The sequence below is a fragment of the Myotis myotis genome, unplaced genomic scaffold (assembly GCF_014108235.1).
Source record: "Myotis myotis isolate mMyoMyo1 unplaced genomic scaffold, mMyoMyo1.p scaffold_m19_p_18, whole genome shotgun sequence".
Classification (NCBI taxonomy): Eukaryota; Metazoa; Chordata; class Mammalia; order Chiroptera; family Vespertilionidae; genus Myotis; species Myotis myotis.
The window spans coordinates 29,216,126-29,234,460 of record NW_023416322.1 but is presented as its reverse complement, the minus strand read 5'-3'; the positions used below and the strand labels follow the sequence as shown (position 1 = coordinate 29,234,460).

Below are 18,335 nucleotides of genomic sequence, written 5' to 3'. Positions count from 1 at the left end.
GAGGAAGGGAGAGGGAGAGAGATAGCATCAATGGTGAGGGAGAATCAATTGCTTGCCTCCTGCACTGCCCACACTGGGGGTCGAGCCTGCAACCCGGGCATGTTCCCTGACTGGGAATCGAACCATGACTTTCTGATTCATAGGTTGAAGCTCAACCACTGAGCCATGCCAACTGGGCTAATCTTACTTGTTCTTATAGAAACCTTGGGGCTAAGTAGAAATAGCTGTCAGTTTATCTGGTGAAGAGACATGGGCCAATAGGGCCCACTTTTCCAAGTAGAATGGGGTTCTAGAGGGTTCACTCAAGCCTTTTTCCTTGGAGACCATTAAAAAATATTCCCATTTTCTAGAGGATCAAGTTCCAAAAGATCATCCCTCTAAAATAAAATTAAAAGCAATGGTAGGGTTGTTAGGATAAACTGAGTTTTTAACATAGAATTTATCTGTGATATTATATAATCCCAATACCACTGATGAGATTTTACCAAAATGTGTAACAATGTTTCTAAGAAAAATGCATTTTCAATTCCAATTTAAGATGTGAAAAATCCGCCTACCGTTTGTCCTCTTCTTCCTCCCCAGTGAAATATAATTAGTCACTAGCTCCAGAAGGGTAAGAGTGATTATGGGGCAAGTGGATTGCTCAGGTACCTGATCTCATTCACTCACTTTATTTTTTTCCCAAAGGATCTGAGGATTAACCTACTTTCATAATATTCTGCTGACACTACCTATAGCTTCCAAGGATTTTTTTCTCTTCCAGGACCACTGGAAAATTTATCTGAAATTTCTTAAGGTTTTTTGTTGTTGCTTTTTAAAAAGTTTCTCTTGGTTTTTCAGAGAGAGGAAGGGAGAGAGCAGAAAAACATCGATTGGGTGCCTCCTGCACTTACCCTGACTGGGGATTGAACCCACAACCTGGGTATGTGCCCTGATCAGGAATCGAACTAGTGACCTTTTGGTGCATGGGATGATGCTTAACCAAGTGAGCACACCAGCCAGAATGCTAAGGGTTTTTAATGCTATACCAAGAATAATGTTCCCTCCTTGGGTGTTTCTTAAAAAGATAGACCTGGGATAATACTAGTTAGTAAACATTAAAACGTAGAGAAAGAAATCCAGGTGAGGTTATAACCATTCCTCCTTTCTTCTTTCTCCATCAGTCCAGCTTAAAGATCCTGCTTCAGATCAGTGCTAGGACAAAGTTAGGTCAACTGGAAGGCAACTGAACACTGAAGAGTAATTCTCATGCCTACCAGCTGTTTCTGAACCCTAACAAACTGAATGTTCTTAAAACTAGGGTTTGTCTATACTGTGATTCACTGTCAAGGTAGCCTCTACCCTCAGCCAGTACTAGATACCTCTTCTCAGTGTTTGCTCCACAGTTTTAAGTGCTCAACCTTGACAGAAACCAGAAAAAAAGCCTGTAAAAATGTGTGCTTGTGTTGTTATGTGTGCGTGAAAGAAAGAGAACACAAGCATGAGTGTACATGTACAAGCGAATGTGTATGCATATGTTGGGAAAAGTGGCACAAATAAAACAAGAACGTAGAGAATTACCACATGGAGATAATTTGTCACAAAAAAAGTTGGACCCATGTTTTTTGATGTAATAAAAGGTGGGACTCCAGAATAAACAGATCCTAAAACACCTGGGATGAAGACTGCTTTTTCCTCCTAAATTAGACATCAGATTAGAAGAAAAGTGTGTATTAATTCACTTTTAATTGGGGTATCAACACTGTAGTGCCTCCTTTATCCAGAAATGACTTTATCTTTTTTTAAAATAAATTTTAGCCGTAACCGGTTTGGCTCAGTGGATAGCGCATCGGCCTGCGGACTGAAAGGTCCCAGGTTCGATTCCGGTTAAGGGCATGTACCTTGGTTGCGGGCACATCCCCAGTGGGGGGTGTGCAGGAGGCAGCTGATTGGTGTTTCTCTCTCATCGATGTTTCTAACTCTCTATCCCTCTCCCTTCCTCTCTGTAAAAAATCAATAAAATATATTTTAAAAATAATAAATAAATTTAAAAAAATTCATTTTAGAGAAAGGGAGAAAGAGAAAGAGAGGTTGATTTGCTGTTTCAATTATTTTTATGCATTCATTGGTTGTCTCTTGCATGTGCACTGACCAGGGATCGAACCTTGGCACACTCTAACCAACTGAGCTACCCGGTTAGGGGACTACTTTATCTTAAGGGTTAAAACTATGATTCTCTGTATGCTAAGCACATTTTTGAGGTACCTAGTTTCATTTAGAAATGAGAGGAATTCAGGGTCAAGCCATATGGCAGACCCTGTCTTCATTCAGGCCTGGCCAGTGTGGCTCATTTGGTTGAGTGCCATCCCAAGCACCAAGAGGTCATCTCTTCATTCCCAGTCAGGGCAGATGCCCAGGTTGCTGATCAATCAAGGTTTCTCTCTCTTCCCCTCTCCCTTCCACTCTAAAAAATAAAAAAATCAATAAAGCCCGAACTGGTTTGGCTCCGTGGATAGAGAGTTGGCCTGCGGACTAAAGGGTCCCAGGTTCGATTCCAGTCAAGGGCATTACCTTGGTTGCAGGCACATCCCCAGTGTAGGGAGTGTGCAGGAGGCAGCTGATCGATGTTTCTCTCTCATCAATGTTTCTAACTCTCTATCCCTCTTCCCTCCTCTCTGTAAAAAATCAATAAAATATATTTTTAAAAAAATCAATAAAAACACATGGGGGGCGGGAGACTTTTTAAAAAATAATTTTTAAAATGTTTTTATTTTATTTACTTCTTGGTTTTTAGAGAGGGAGGAAGAGAGTGGGAGAGAGAAAAATGGATCCTGCAAGTGCCCCAAGTAGAGATTTAACCAGCAACCTAGGTATGTCCCTGATTGGGAATTGAACCTGAGACCCTTTGGTCCATGAGAAGGTGCTCCAACGGAGCCACACCGGCCAGGGGAAAAAAAAAAAAAAAAAAGATATGTTAGGATGTAAAACACCCTCCTCTTGCTGGAATTCATTCCATTTTCATAGGCTTATTTTATGAGAAAACCCTATCCCTAAAGACAGCTGAACCAAGCCATACCTCCGTCTAGCACTCATATCCACAGGCTCATCATTGATGTTTTCTTTGCCGGGCCTTCCAGCAATCCTATTGTCTCCATGAGGCCTGAGATTCCCATTGAGTTTCTCTTCATAGCCCTTGACACCACTGCCATCCTGTTTGGTGGGTAACTCATGAGACACCTCAAGATTTGCCAAATCCTTCCGTTTGAGCAATGCCAACATTTTCAGACGTTCCATGGCCTCATGCCCCTCCATTTTGAGTCGCTTGGCCAGGACATCATCTCGCTCATCTGCTGGGTCCAAGCTCCGTTTCAATAAATTCAGGCGAAGAGCATCTTCTGTCATTCTATCCATCCTGTGGCAAGAAAAATACAAGTGAGATCAGAATAAAGTCCCTTAAATAGTCCATAAGGGTGGGGTGGTAAAGGTATTAAGAAGAATCATAAACATATACATGGAGGCTTAAAGTTAACTCAGCTAACCTACCCTGTATCTTCCTAGAAACTAAAGAAACTACAAATACTCTCCAGTCAATTAGGTCCTTACTGTAGAGATACCTGAAACCAAACACTACACTCATCTGGATAGTCTATGAAGAGCCTACATCTCTCAAGAAAGAAACATTCCTTTGTGACTGGCTTTTTGTGAACGCATGCTCCTAGTCAGATGCTTTAACACTCATGCCAAATTTGCCTCTTGGAAAACTCTTATGAATGGGAAGTTCTTTAGGTCACACACATGCATTATCTTAAATTGGTCTATCTTATAAAGGGAGAAATATGAGAAAGATGAATTAGACAAAGAGCATCTAACATGAAGCCTCAGTTGTCTGAATATAGCAAGGATTAGAGGTGCCCATTTTTATTTGCCCTTAATGCTATAGACACAGATTCAAAATCTTAAAATACTTGGCTTTGCTTAATGACTCAGGTGCTAAAGCTGCTAAGAGGTAGTATTTTCTCTACTAATGCAGCAAAATTATTAAAGACAAGCTAATTATAATTTTCCCTTCCACGTTGATTTTTTACACCTTGGAAATCTAAATAAAGAATTTCTCCAAAAGCTTTAAGTCTAGGGTTGTTTTCTTAGTAGGAAATAATTGAGGCACTGGAAAGAAACATTTTGAATCATAGAAACATAGATTTGAAATGCTACTTACTTCTAGAAGATAAAAAAAATTAAGTTACTTTACCTCCATAAGTCTCAATTTCATATATAAACTGGGCACTTAAAAGGTGCTAAGCAAAATTTAATTTCTATACCCTTGGGCTATGACTTCCATACCTAAGATGAGATTAGGCACAAAACTTCACAGACTAAAGTAGTAGGTTGAAAAAAACTAATGTTAATTGGTGCTCTTGCAAAAAAAAAAAAAAAAAAGTATGTGCTTGAGGAATCTCCCTTCCTGTAGTGCACAGTAAAATAATAGCTATTCAATTCTTTTCTGGTTACAACAAAGAAAAAGAGTAACCACCACCAACAAAAAATTCCAATGAAAGAAAACAGATCTTTTGGAGACCAGAGAAAAGTCAGAACCCAGAGCTCTGAATTTTTTAGTGTTTCTTAATTTTCTTTTTAAAAGAATAGCTTTATTGAGATATAATTTGCATATCATACAATTCACCAATTTAAAGTGTATAATTCAATGGGTTTTAGTATATTCACAGAGTTGTGCAACCATCACTCAATCAATATTTAAAACATTTTATCCATCTCCCCCCTAAAAAACCCATAGTCATTAAGCAGTCATTCTCCTTCTCTACGCTCCCATCTCTGTTCCCCACTAATTTACTTTCTGTCCCTCAATTTGCCTATTCTAAACTTTTTATATAAATAAAATCATATGTGGCCCTGGCCAATTTGGCTCAGTGGTTAGAGCGTCAGCCCATGGATTGACGGGTCACGGGGTTCAATTGCCCATCATGGGCATGTACCTTGGTTGCAGGTTCAATGCCCGGCAATAGCTGGGACAAGTACAGGAGGCAACCAATCGATGTGTCTCTCTCAGATCAATGTTTCTCTCTCTCTCCCGGTTCCTTCCTTTCACTCTTTCTAGAAATCAATGGGAAAAAAGAGGATTCAATAAATGAATGAATGAATGAAATCACATGTGGTATTTTGTGACTGCTTCTTTAACATAGCATTGTGTTTTTAAAGGTGCATTCATGTTGTAGCATATATCATGACATCTTTTTAAAGCTGAATGTTATTCCACAGTATGAATAGATCATATCCTGTTTATTCATTTATCAATTGATGGACATTTGTTTCCCCCCCCCTTTTGCTATTATAATTTTGCTATGAACTTTTTTGTACAAGTTTTTGTGTGGACATACATTTTCACTTCTCCTGGGTATATACCTAGAAGCAGAACTGCTGGGTCCTCTGTTAACTCTCTGTTTAACATTTTGAAAGACCATTTTCCAAAGTAGCTGCACCATTTTGCATTACCACCAGCAGTGCATAAGGGTTCCAATTTCTCCATATTCTCTAAGTCCTCTGTTAACAGTTTTAGAGGTGAGGTATTATTAGCTACAGGTTCCCAAACATTGTTATTTTGACGTGTTACTTCTAAAGTGGTTTACCTCTGAAATATAGTCTCTGATAGAGTGACTGGAAAGTTGAACGCTATATGGAACATCAAAAAGTAAGCCCTAACTCCACAGTAACAATGTCTTGGATAACTTGATCAACACCTCATGTTGCGAATGTAAATGAAAATACCAGAAGTTGTAGAGGGTGGGAATAGTCTGTCACTCAACTAATTATACAAAAGTACTAGTATTTCAGAAAACTACACAGCAAGATATACAAATTTAATACACACAGTGTTCTAAGTTTTGAGATAAATTATATTAATGAGCAGTAAACGTATATGATAAAACTTAATAACCTAGAGCTGAATGGAGTTGGGATGCCACCATTATTCTGGCTTCTTCAATGGACAGTTATACAAATAGGTTAAAGCAGTTCAAGTAAGTCCCAAGGACACAAACAGATACATTGAAGTTGGTAGAAACCAGAATCAGGTATTTGAATGTCTAAGGTAATCTTTCCCAACAAATTGCTTGAAAACCCTGACCAATTTTCCTTGCCCACTCTCTTTCAAAAAAGTAGAGGTTAACATTGGTTTATAAGTTTCAGGTATCTATATATAAAAAAGGCTAATATGCTAATTGTCCACCCAACCGGTCGCTATGATGCACACTGACCACCAGGGGGCAGATGCTCAATGCAGGAGCTGCCTTGACGCGCACTAGCCATTTACAAAGAAACGTCACCGTGGTCCTGGTGTTGACAAAGCAACACTCGGCTTCCCCCAAGTGGGACACACCCCAGAGCAACAACCCATCAAATTGCAGCCAACACTGCCAAGACCCCACGGCACAAAATGCAGCTCACAGCCCAGCCCAGCCCAGAAACGGTAGCTGTGGATGCCAGGTAATGACGTCACATAGCAACGCCCAGCTTCCTCTCCCTAGTGACTAGCCTCCTTGGAGTTTCTTCAGCCCAGGAACACAACTTGCTTTATAGCCAGGTGCAAACATTTTACACTTTACCCAAACATTTGTGAAGCGTTTTCCCATGCCTCATGTCATTTGATCCTCACAGAAGTCCTGGAGTAGGTAGATAGGAGACTCGATAGAATCCTATTTTATTTTCATTAGCCAGAAAACAGAGATTTAGAAAGTTTAGAAACTTGACCTGACTGAAAAGAAGAAATGATGGACCTTGAAAATGACTTCAGGTTTTCTCACTGTGCAGAATATAGTCAAACACTGCTGTAGTTAAATATTTTACCCTTTGTTCTCTCTGCATGATCTACAATAATAATCTGCTTTGTATTGATATTTACTGCTGTGTTGTTGACAATTACCTGAAAGAGAAGTTGGGGTGCTTCACTGGGCTGGAAAAAGTTTAGCTACATCAGAAAGCACGTCTAATTAAGCAAGTTTATTCTACATATATAAAAGGCTAAGTTGACTTGCATATGCACGATACATATAAAACTCTCACTGGCGCCAATCGCACGCGTGTGTTTAGATCTATCATTGTCGATTGTGAATTTGGTTGACACTTCTATTATAGAGAAAGGGAGAATAGCAATATTAAAATATTTCTTCTAATTAATTTCCTTTCAATGTGCACGAATCCATGCACCAGGCCACTAGTCCTATACTAGCATGCTATATGATAAAGAGGTAATATGCAAATTAATCCTCACACCCTCACAAGATGGCTGCCTACGACCAAGGCCAGCTGGGGGGTTAGTGAGGGACGACCAAATGACTGAACAAGCAGGCTGCATGGGGTGACCAGGCCCCGGCTGGGGGAGGAGGTGGCATGAGGGGCGACCAGGCCGACGGGGGGAGGGGCAGTAAGAGAGTAAGAGGCAACCATGCCGGCAAGTGGGGGGGCAGTTAGGGGTGACCAGGCTGGCAGGAAGGGGGTAGTTAGGGACGGGCAGGCCGGCAGGGGATGGCAGTTAGGGGCAATCAGGCCGTACGCAGAGGCAGTGAGGGGCGATTAGGCCGGCAGGGGGTGGGGAACAGTTAGGAGCGAACAGGCAGGCAGGCAGGCAGGTGAACGATTAGGAGCCAGCGGTCAGGATTGTGAGAGGGACATCTGATTGCCAGTTTAGGCCCTATCCCTGGGATTGGGCTTAAACCGGCAGTCGGACATCCCCTAAGGGGTCCCAGATTGGAGAGGGTACAGGCTGGGCAGAGGGGACGCCCCCCCGTGCACAAATTTCATGCACCGGGCCTCTAGTACCATAATAAAAGGCTAATATGCAAACAGACCGAAAGGTGGAAGAACCAGTTGCTACGACGTGCACTGACCACCAGGGGCAGCACTGCTCAACCAGAAGCAGAGCTCACAGCTGCAAGTGCAGCAGTGGTGGTGGGAGCCTCTCACGACCGCGCAGCAGCACTAAGGATGTCTGACTGCTGGCTTAGCCCTGCTCCCCACGTGGAGTACACCTAAGCCATCAGTCAGACATCTCCCAAGGGCTCCCAGACTGCAAGAGGGCACAGGCCGGGCTGAGGGACCATGCCCCCCAAGTGCATGAATTTCATGCACTGGGTGTCTAGTATAATTTGACATGTTACAGGTATCAGTGTGCTCACCACCAAATATCTAGTTTTCACTTGTCCCCATGCAATTTCAACCTCATCCCAACCCCTTCTCTTCTGGTAACCAAAAACCTGTTGTCTGTATCCATGAGTTTGTTTCTGTTTTATTTTTAATTATTTCACGTATGAGTGAGATCATATAGTACTTGTCTTTCTCCGTCTGTTTCACTTAGCATAATACCCTCAAGGTCTATCCATGTTGTTCCTAATTCCTACCCCCTTTTTTTTTTTAATGTTCTTATTTATTTCAGAGGAAGGGAGAGGGAAAGAGAGAGAGAGAAAAACATCAATGATGAGAGAGATCACTGATCAGCTGCCTTCTTTCTGCATGCCCCACACTGGGGATTGAGCTCGCAACCCAGGCATGTGCCCTGACTGGGAATTGAACTGTGACCTCCTGGTTCATAGGTCGACACTTAGCCACTGAGCCATGCTGGCCGAGCCACTGGTTTGTTTTTCTTAATGTTTTTATTGATTTTTTTTTTTTTAAGAGAGAGAGAGAAACATCGGGACAATGCTCAACCAACCAAGTCACACCAGCCAGGGCTCCTTGCCCACTCTTGACTTCACTGACCTGTAAATCCCAACTTCATATACTCACAGCCATGCCTGCCTCAAATCCAAAGAAACATAAGTCTTGGAAATATTATGCTAAATAAAGAACATAAAAGGACAAATGTTTTATGGTTCCACTTATTTGAGGTACCTAGAATAGGCAAATTCAGAGAGAGAGAAAATAGAACAGTGGCTAGAGTTGGAGAGGAGGGGAGTGAGGAGTTATTATTTGTGGAAAAAGTCTCTAAGATGATGAAAAAGTTCTTAAAATAGATAGTGGGTAAAGGAGATAAAAGACTTGTACTTGGAAAACTACAGGACGTTGAAAAAAGAGAGGAAGATAGAAACAAGTGTTCATGGATTGGTAAAATTAACGTAATTAAAATGTCCATACTACTCAAAGCAACCACAGATTCAATGCAATGTCTATTAAAATACCAACAGCAAGCATGGAACAGAGTGCGGAACCTCAGAGGGGAGGCGGGGTGGGTGGGTGTGTGGGAGGAAATCAACCAAAGACCTTGTATGCATTTATGGTATGCATAACCCATGGACACAGACAATAGGGAGCTGAAGACAACCATGGACACAACAAAATGAAAAGGGAGCCCACTGTATGGGAAAACATATTTGGCAATGATATATTTGATAAAGGGTTAATATCCAAAATATATAAGGAACTAATACAACTTAACAAAAGGAAGACAAACAATCCAATTAAAAAATGGGCAAAGGACCTAAATAGACACTTCTCCAAAGTGGACATACAGATGGCCAAGAGACATATGAGAAAAATGCTCAAAGTCACTAATCATCAGAGAGATGCAAATTAAAACAACAATGAAATATCACCTCACACCTGTCAGAATGGTTAACATCGATCCTCCTATATAATAAAGAACTAATATGCTAATTAGACCGAACAGCAGAACAACTGTTTGGACGAAGCCGGGGCTGCAAGGGCCAACCTCCTTGCACAAATTTTGTGCATCGGACCTCTAGTATATAATAAAAGGCTAATATGCAAATTGTCCCCACGGGCAGGAGTTTGACCAACCAGGAGTTAGACCTGCACTGACCACCAGGGGGTGGCGTGGAATATGGTGGGTATCAGTGACTTGGCGCTGCCAGCCCGGATGGGCCCCGGCGAGAGCAGGACTGCGGTAAGATGGTGGAGCAGGTGAGCAGGCGAAGGGAGGCCCTGGCAGGTGGCGGTGGTGGTGGTAGGTAGCTGGGGGAAGGGAGGCCCTGGCAGCAGCCGCTAGGAACCCTACCCGTGCACAAATTTCATGCACTGGGCCTTTAGTAAATGAGTAAATGACAAGTGTTGGTAAGGATGTGGAGAAAAGGGAACCTTAGCCAGTACAAAGCTGGTGGGAATGCAGACTGGTGCAGCCATTATGGAAAACAGTATGGAGTTTTCTCAAAAATTAAATATGGGACCGCCATTTGACCCAGTGATCTCACTTCTAGGAATATATCCAAAACACCAATCAGAAAGAATGTATGCACTCCTGTGTTCACAGCAGCACAGTTTACAATAGTTAAGATCTGGAAATAGCCCAAGTGCCCATCAGTAGACGAGTGGGTTAAAAAAGCTGTGGTACATTTATACTATGGAATACTATGAAGCAGTAAAAAAAGAAGGATCTCTTACCCTTTAAGACAGCATGGAGGGGACCTGGAGAGTAATATGCTGAGCAAAATAAGCCAGTCAGAAAAAGACAAGTATCACATGATCACATTCATATGTGAAATCTGATTAACAAAATAGATCCAGAAACATGGAAGCATGGACTGGACTGTGGACACAGACAATAGGGTGGTAAAGGCCTGGGGTAGGGGGTCCAGGTAGGCTAGAAGGGGTCAATGAGGGAAAAGAGACATATATAATACTTTCAACAATAAAGATTAAAAAACAAAATAGTTAGTGGTTATGGTTGCACAACACTGTGAATGTACTTAAAGCAGTTGAATTTGTACACTTAAAAATGGTAAATTTTGTTACATATATTTTGTCACAAAAATTTAAAAAAAAATACAATGTAATGAGACTGAATAAAATAACCCAAGCTTCTTTTTGGGGTGATGGATATGTTCTAAAATTGGATTGTGGTGATAGCTGCACAATTCTGTAAACTAACTAAGAAAAAAAAAAAAAAATCACTGAATCATACACTTAAATTATACTCCAAAAAAAAAGCTGTAAAAAAATAATATTCAATGTAAACTTGTCATATAAAAATTCTCTCCAAAAAGCAAAAGAAAAATTCTATAAAAATGAATGTTGTATATTGCCTTTTAAAGCTTAACCAACCTTTTTGGTTTATTCTGGGCTGCTAATAATAACAGCTAATATTTCTTATGCAGCTGATTAAAAGCCAAACATGCTACTAGGCACTTTATCATGTGTTCTTATTTAATAAATGAGGTATTATCCCTACTTTATGGGTGGGAAAAGTGTCAAATAAGTATCCTATGACTCCAAAGCTGTAGTGAATCTAGAATTCCAACAATGATTGAGCCCACTTCAAAAACCTATTATACAGTACATCTCTCTGCACACAGATGTATTAAGCACAGGAGGAATTTATGGCCGGCTGATATCTATGCCTCCTCCATTTAACTTTTACAGTGTACATTGTGTAGTTAGAGTCTATACTGTAAACTGTTAGACCTGATATTCAAACACCATGATTATTCCATAAAAAAAGCACCCTAGCCCAGCCAGTGTGGCTCAGTGGTTGAACGTTGACCCATGAACCAGGAGGTCATGGTTCAATTCCTGATCAGGGCAGGTGCCTGGGTTGCAGGCTCAATTCCCCAGGAGGGGGTGTGCAGGAGGCAGCTGATGGACAATTCTCTCTCATCATTGATATTTCTAACTCCCTTCCTCTTTTTGAAATCAATAAAAACAGTTTCTCGCCTTAGCTGGTTTGGCTCAGTGGACAGAGCATTGGCCTGTGGACTGAAGGGTCCTGGGTTTGATTCCAGTCAAGGGCACATGCCAGGATTGTGTGCTCAATCCCCAGTAGGGGGCATGCGGGAGGCAGCCAATCAATGATGCTCTCTCATCACTGATGTTTCTCTCTCTCTCTCTCTCTCTCTGAAATCAATAAAATATATTTAAAAAACAAACAAAACAAACACCAAACATTTTTTCAAAAAACAAAATACCCTACCCTAAAGGCCAAGTAATTTAAATAATTCAATAGTTGGTATTGTCAAGACATTTATTTGTATAAAATATGAACACATATATTAGAAATATGAATTTGGATTCTACATAACTTTACTTACAAAGAATTCTGAACAAATGGCCACTGCAAACTCAAATAAGACCTGTCTTCTTGATGTTTTGTATAAATACTGCCTTACTGCCATTATAATTGTTATTAGGGGCCCAGCGCGCAAAATCACGTGAGACGTAGGACCCAGAAAGAGTCCCGCGGCAGAGATGGGACCCAGAAACCCACCCGCGCCTCTAGTCAAGTCCTCCAGAGTCAAGTCCCCACCCACCTGCACACGCCTTGCCACACGTGCAGCCCTGCCCACCATACACACACGCAGCCTCCTGCTGATCGGTTGTTACGGCGTGATGGTGTGACGACCACAGGCTTTTTATATAATAGATTAGTGATGATATCCACGTAATTTTTTGTTGTTGTTAATCCTCACCCGAGGATATCTTTCTATTTATTTTTAGAGAGAGTAGAAGGGAGAGACAGAGACAGAGAAACATCGATGTGAGAGAGACAAATCTACTGACTGCCTTCATACACCCTGACCAGGGCCAGGGAACCTGCAACCAAGGTACATGCCCTTGACCAGAATTCAAACCCGGGACCCATCACTCTGCAGGCCGATGCTCTATCCACTGAGCCAAACCAGCTAGGGCTCCACCTAATTTTAAAATTAGGAACTCATATAAGTTCAGTGTTTTGGGGTCTCCTCAGGGGCAGACCTAGATAATTTTAAGAAGCAGTATTGTATAGTCACATCTTTACACATCCATTCCCCCTTGCCCCAAATATGTGCCAAGTTCAGGGTTAGGTGCTAGGAATAGCGGTAAAAGATTAGGTCACTATCTTTAACAATTTCATTCTGATAGAAGACAGATGTGCAGATAACTAAAATAAGTACCTGGATGTTTACATGAACTCATTTTTTTCTGCCTTCCTATATCCTGCTTTTCTTTCCTATATTTCAGTGAAGAGAATTCAATTTATCCAGAGGCAAAAGCTAGAACCCTGGGAATCATCCTTGACTTTCCCTGACTCTTAAATCTAAATCACCAAATCCAATTAATTCTGTTCTCTTATCTACACTAATAAAAGAGAACCATGGTAATTGGCGTACGACCGCTACCCTTTTCACTGGCTAATCAGCGAGATATGCAAATTAACTGTCAGCCAAGATGGCGGCCGGCAGCCAAGCAGCTTGAAACTAACATGAGGCTTGCTTGCCTCAGTGCCGGAGGATCATTGGAGGAAACCAACGTTCCCTGCCTGCGGCTGCAGGCCTCTGAGCGGGCAGTTTAAGAAACACTGTAACAAATACCTCCAGACTTCAGCCAGCAGATTCGCAACATTGTAAGCAAAGGCCAGAAACCTACTTTCAGCACCGGAGGGAGGCCTAAGAGCTGAAGCCAAGCCTCAAGGTAAAGCTGGCCCAGGATAAAAAAAAAAGAAAGAAAAAAAGGAGCGGTTGGGAACTTCAGTCACCCCCAGCCTGAAAACAGCCCTCAGCCCCTCACCCAGACTGGCCAGGCACCCCAGTGGGGACCCCCACCCTGATCCAGGACACCCTTCAGGGCAAACCAGCCGGCCCCACCCATGCACCAGGCCTCTACACTATATAGTAAAAGGGTAATAGGCCTCCTGGCACCGGGATCAGCGTGACAGGGGGCAGCGCCCAAACCCCCTGATTGCCCTGCGGCTCTGTGTGTGACAGGGGGCGGGGCCCCAACCCCCTGAGCAGCCCTGCTCTGTGCCTGATAGGGGGGAGCTCCCCAACCCCCCGTCCACGGGCCCTGCTCTGTGTGTGACGGGGTAGAGCCATAACCTCCCCATCGGCCGGCCCTGCCCTGAGTGTGAGAGTGGTGGCGCCCCAACCCCCTGATGGGCCCTGCTGTGTGTGTGACGGGGCAGCGCCCCAACCCCGATTGGCCCTGCTCTGTGCGTGGCAGGGGGTGGCGCCGCAACCTCCCCATCGACCCTGCCTTGAGTGTGACAGGGGACGGTGCCCCAACCCCCCAATTGGCCCTACCCTGAGTGTGACTGAGGGTGGCATCGCAACCTCCCAATCTGCCCTGCTCTGTGCATGATGGGGCGGCGCCCCAACTCCCCAATTGGCCCTGCTCTGAGCCCGACCAGGGGCTGCACCTAGGGATTGGGCCTGCCCTCTGCCACCCGGGAGCAGGCCTAAGCCAGCAGGTCGTTTTCTCCCGAGGGGTCCCAGACTGCGAGAGGGCACAGGCCGGGCTGAGGGACCCCCCTCCCCACCGAGTGCACAAATTTTTGTGCACCGGGCCTCTAGTTTTGAATATAAATAAGAAAATACATAGCCCTGGCATGTTGCTGCCAGCAGCCACGTTGTAACCATGAAGGAAGAGAGCTTTCAGATAAAGCAGACACTGCATAGTAGAGCACTGATATGGCAGCTAATTATATAGCTGTGCCACCAGACCAAACTACCCTAAAGCTAATCTCTGGATTCCTGTTATAGAGGCCAACAAATTTTCTTTAATGTTTAAGCCAGTATGAGGTAGGTTTTTTGCTACTTAAACTGAAAATATCCTAATAGAAAAACTCTGTCAGAAGTGCCACTATGAAATCAAAGTTAAGATATCCAAAACACAGGTAGATGCACGACATATACACAAAAGAATCAGAGCGTAGACCAGAACTGGAGATAAATATCTGAATGATTAAAAGAGGTGATTTAAGTATGCAGATGAGTGAAACCCCAGAAAAAAATGAATGTACAGTTAAAAGGAAAATGGCCAAAGATAAAACTATGGACAAGGCATTTAAGGGCTGGTTGGTCGGAGAGCTAGGGGGAAACTCGCAAAGTATGACATGTCAATAAATTAAAGCAGAGACTCAAGAAGAGAGTAGTTGTGTCCCATAATTATAGCAAAAAAATTCTCAGCTTTAACTTTACCATTGACTGTTGTAAAAAAGAACAAAAAAACCCGCAAAACAGCAACAAGAATAGCCAGATGGCAACACAGCCTTAGTTAGACCCATGCTTGTCAGGTTTCTGACTCGTTACCCCCAAACCAAAATCCAAATTGGCAAAAAAGACTTTGAGGACCCTGAGAGGGGAGGGAATGAAGGAAGAGAGAGGGCTAGCAAAACAAATTAGCATCTACTGACTCCGTATTTACTAGGCAAATACAAGGTCCTTTATATCTGTTCTCTCATTTACATCAGAGGATTAATAAAAAATTTTAAATTGTCAACAAAGTTAAAAAAATTATAAAAAATGATGAACTTTAAGACTATAATAATATAACATGACTTTAAAAGTCTGAAGTAGCAACAGTCTAAAAGACCATATTACTTCATGAAGAGTTTTCAGTATTTATACTGAACATAATAGTCCTTACAAAGCAAAACAGTACTTCTTTAACAAAAAAAAGTTGTTTTAGCCCTGGCTGGTGTTGCTCAGTTGGTTGGGTGTCGTCCTGTTCACCAAAAAATTGCTGGTTCAATTCCCAGTCAGGGCACATGCCCAGGTTTCAGGCTAAAGCACCAGTAGGGGCCATGCAGGAGGCAGTCGATGGATGTTTTATTTTCACATCAGTATTTCTCTCCCTCTCTAAAAACCAATTTTAAAATCTTAAAAAATACATTAATTGGAATTATATACAGTATATAACTTTGGGATTGGTTTTTTTCCAAGTTGTTGCATGTACTGATAATTTGTTCCTTTTTATTGCTAAACAGTCAGTCCATGGTGTGGATGTACCACAATTATTCACCTGCTGAAGGACAACTGAGTTTTTCTAGATTTTTGCTATAACAAAGCCACTACATTCATATATAAGTTTTCGGAAGAACGCAAGTTTTCATTTATCTGGGATCAATGTCCAAGAGTATGACTGCTGAGTCACATAGCAAATGAATGTTTAGTTTTATAAAAAACTGGCAATCTGCTCCCCGGAGTAGTTATACCATCATATATTTCCAGTTTCTTCATATCCTCACTAGCATTTGGTGTTGTCGTTATTATTTCTTATTTTGTTTTTGTCACCCAAGGAGTGAGGATAATTTTTCCATTGATTTTTTAGAGAATAGAAGGGAGGGGGAGAGAGAAACATTGATGTGAGAGACATTAATTGGTTGCCTCCCACACACGCCCGGTCCTGCAACTCAGGTACGTGCTTTTGAACCAGAAATGGGACCCATGACCCTCCAGTGCACAGGCTGACACTCTACCACTCAGCCACACTGGCCAGGGCTGTCATTTTTTATTTAAGCCATTCTGATAGATGTGTTGTGGTATTTCATTGTGGTTTTAATTTGCATTTCCCTAGTGGCTAATGATGTTGAATATCTTTTGCCCATTTTTTAATTCAACTGTTTGGGTTTCTTACTTACTGTAGAGTTTTGAGAGTCCTTTGCATATTTTATTTTTTTATTTTTATTTTTTAAATATATTTTATTGATTTTTCACAGAGAGGAAGGGAGAGAGATAGAGAGCCAGAAACATCGATGAGAGAGAAACATCGATCAGCTGCCTCCTGCACATCCCCCACTGGGGATATGCCCGCAACCCAGGTACATGCCCTTCACCGGAATCGAACCTGGGACCCCTCAGTCCGCAGGCCGACGCTCTATCCACTGAGCCAAACCGGTTTCGGCGAGAGTCCTTTACATATTTTAGACATTAGTCATTTGTCATACATGTCGCTTCCTAATTTATTTTCAGTGCAATTAAACATTACAGATACAGTTGAAGCACCCTAACTTTACCCCCAAACTATTCTTTTTTTAAAAAAATATATTTTATTGATTTCTTTATAGAGAGGGAGAGGGATAGAGAGTCAGAAACATCGATGAGAGAGAAACATAGATCAGCTGCCTCCTGCACACCTCCTACTGGGGATGTGCATGCAACCAAGGTACATGCCCTTGACCAGAATCGAACCTGGGACCTTTCAGTCCGCAGGCCAACGCTCCCTCCACTGAGCCAAACCGGTTAGGGCCCCCCAAACTATTCTTTATTCTCCCTCCTCCCTCTCTCCCCAGAATTCATTATGATGAATTTATTATTATTCTCATGAGCTTATTTTTTTAATCCTCACCCAAGGATAGTTTTCCATTGATTTTTAGAGAGAGTAGAAGAAAGAGGGAAAGACAGAGAGAAATATCGATGTAAGAGAAACATATTGATTGGTTACTTCCTGCAAGAGCCCTAACCAGGGCCCGGGCCGGGGAGGAGCCTGCAAGTATGTGCCCTTGACCGGAATTGAACCCGGGACCCTTTGGTCCGCAGGCCAATGCTCTATCCAATGAGCCAAACCAGATAGGGCTCTAATGAATATTTTATAAGTTTATTTCATATGTATGTATCCATAAGTAATAAAATATAGTAGTTTGTATACATTTATAAATTTTATTTTTTAAAGTAGTGCTTGGCCTGGCCGGTGTCACTCAATGGTCAAGTGTGGACCTATGAACCAGGATGTCACAGTTCAATTCCCGGTCAGGGCACATGCCTGGGTTGTGGGCTCGATCCCCAGTAGGGGGCGTGCAGGAAGCAGCCAATCAATGATTCTCACTGATGTTTCTCTCTCTCCTTCTCCCTTCCTCTCTGAAATCAATAAAAAAATTTTTTTTAAAAAAGCAAAATTAGCTGAAGCCGGTTTGGCTCAGTGGATAGAGCGTCGGCCTGGGGACTGGAGGGTCCCAGGTTCAATTCCGGTCAAGGGCATGTGCCTAGGTTGCGGGCGCATCCCCAGTGGGAGTTGTGCAGGAGGCAGCTGATCGATGTTTCTAGCTCTCTATCTCTCTCCCTTCCTCTCTGTAAAAAATCAATAAAATATATTTTTAAAAAAAAAAGCAAAATTAAACAACATATACTAGAACTGCTTTTAAAAAATATATTATTATTTTATTGATTTCTGAGAGGAAGGGAATGGGAGAAAGTTCATCAATGATAAGAGCGAATCATTGACTGGCAGCCTCCTGCACGCCCACACTGGAGATCCAGCTCTGCAACCTGGGCATGTGCTCTGACCAGGAATTGAACAGTGACCTCCTGCTTCATAGGTCGACACTCAACCACTGAGCCATGCTAGCTGGGTTCATTTTGCTTTTCAATGTTAAGTTTTTTAGTATTTAAAATTTACCTAAATAAATGAGGCCCTAGTAAAATCCTCACCTGAGGACATGCTTAGAGAGAGAGAGAAAAACATGGATGTGAGAAACATCAATCAATTGCCTTCAATGTGCACCCTGACTAGGGATCAAACCCGCAATCCAGGTATGTACTTTCACCAGGAGTCAAACAGGCCCACCTTTTGGTGCACGGGACGACACTCCAACCAACCGAGCCACTCTGGCCAGGCTAGCTGATTTGTTTTAACGGCTGTGTAGG

At 42.4% G+C, this 18,335-nt stretch overlaps 1 protein-coding gene across 8 annotated transcripts in view; it reads right to left on the bottom strand.

The window, feature by feature from the left end:
- GATAD2B (GATA zinc finger domain containing 2B) overlaps window positions 1-18,335 on the bottom strand; it is a 77,419-nt gene that overhangs the window by 15,607 nt on the left and 43,477 nt on the right. For all 8 annotated transcript variants that reach the window (XM_036342308.1, XM_036342312.1, XM_036342313.1 and 5 more), the window contains one exon: window positions 3,056-3,391. In XM_036342308.1, the coding sequence (XP_036198201.1) occupies window positions 3,056-3,391 (336 nt within the window). The remainder of the gene's footprint in view (window positions 1-3,055; window positions 3,392-18,335) is intronic.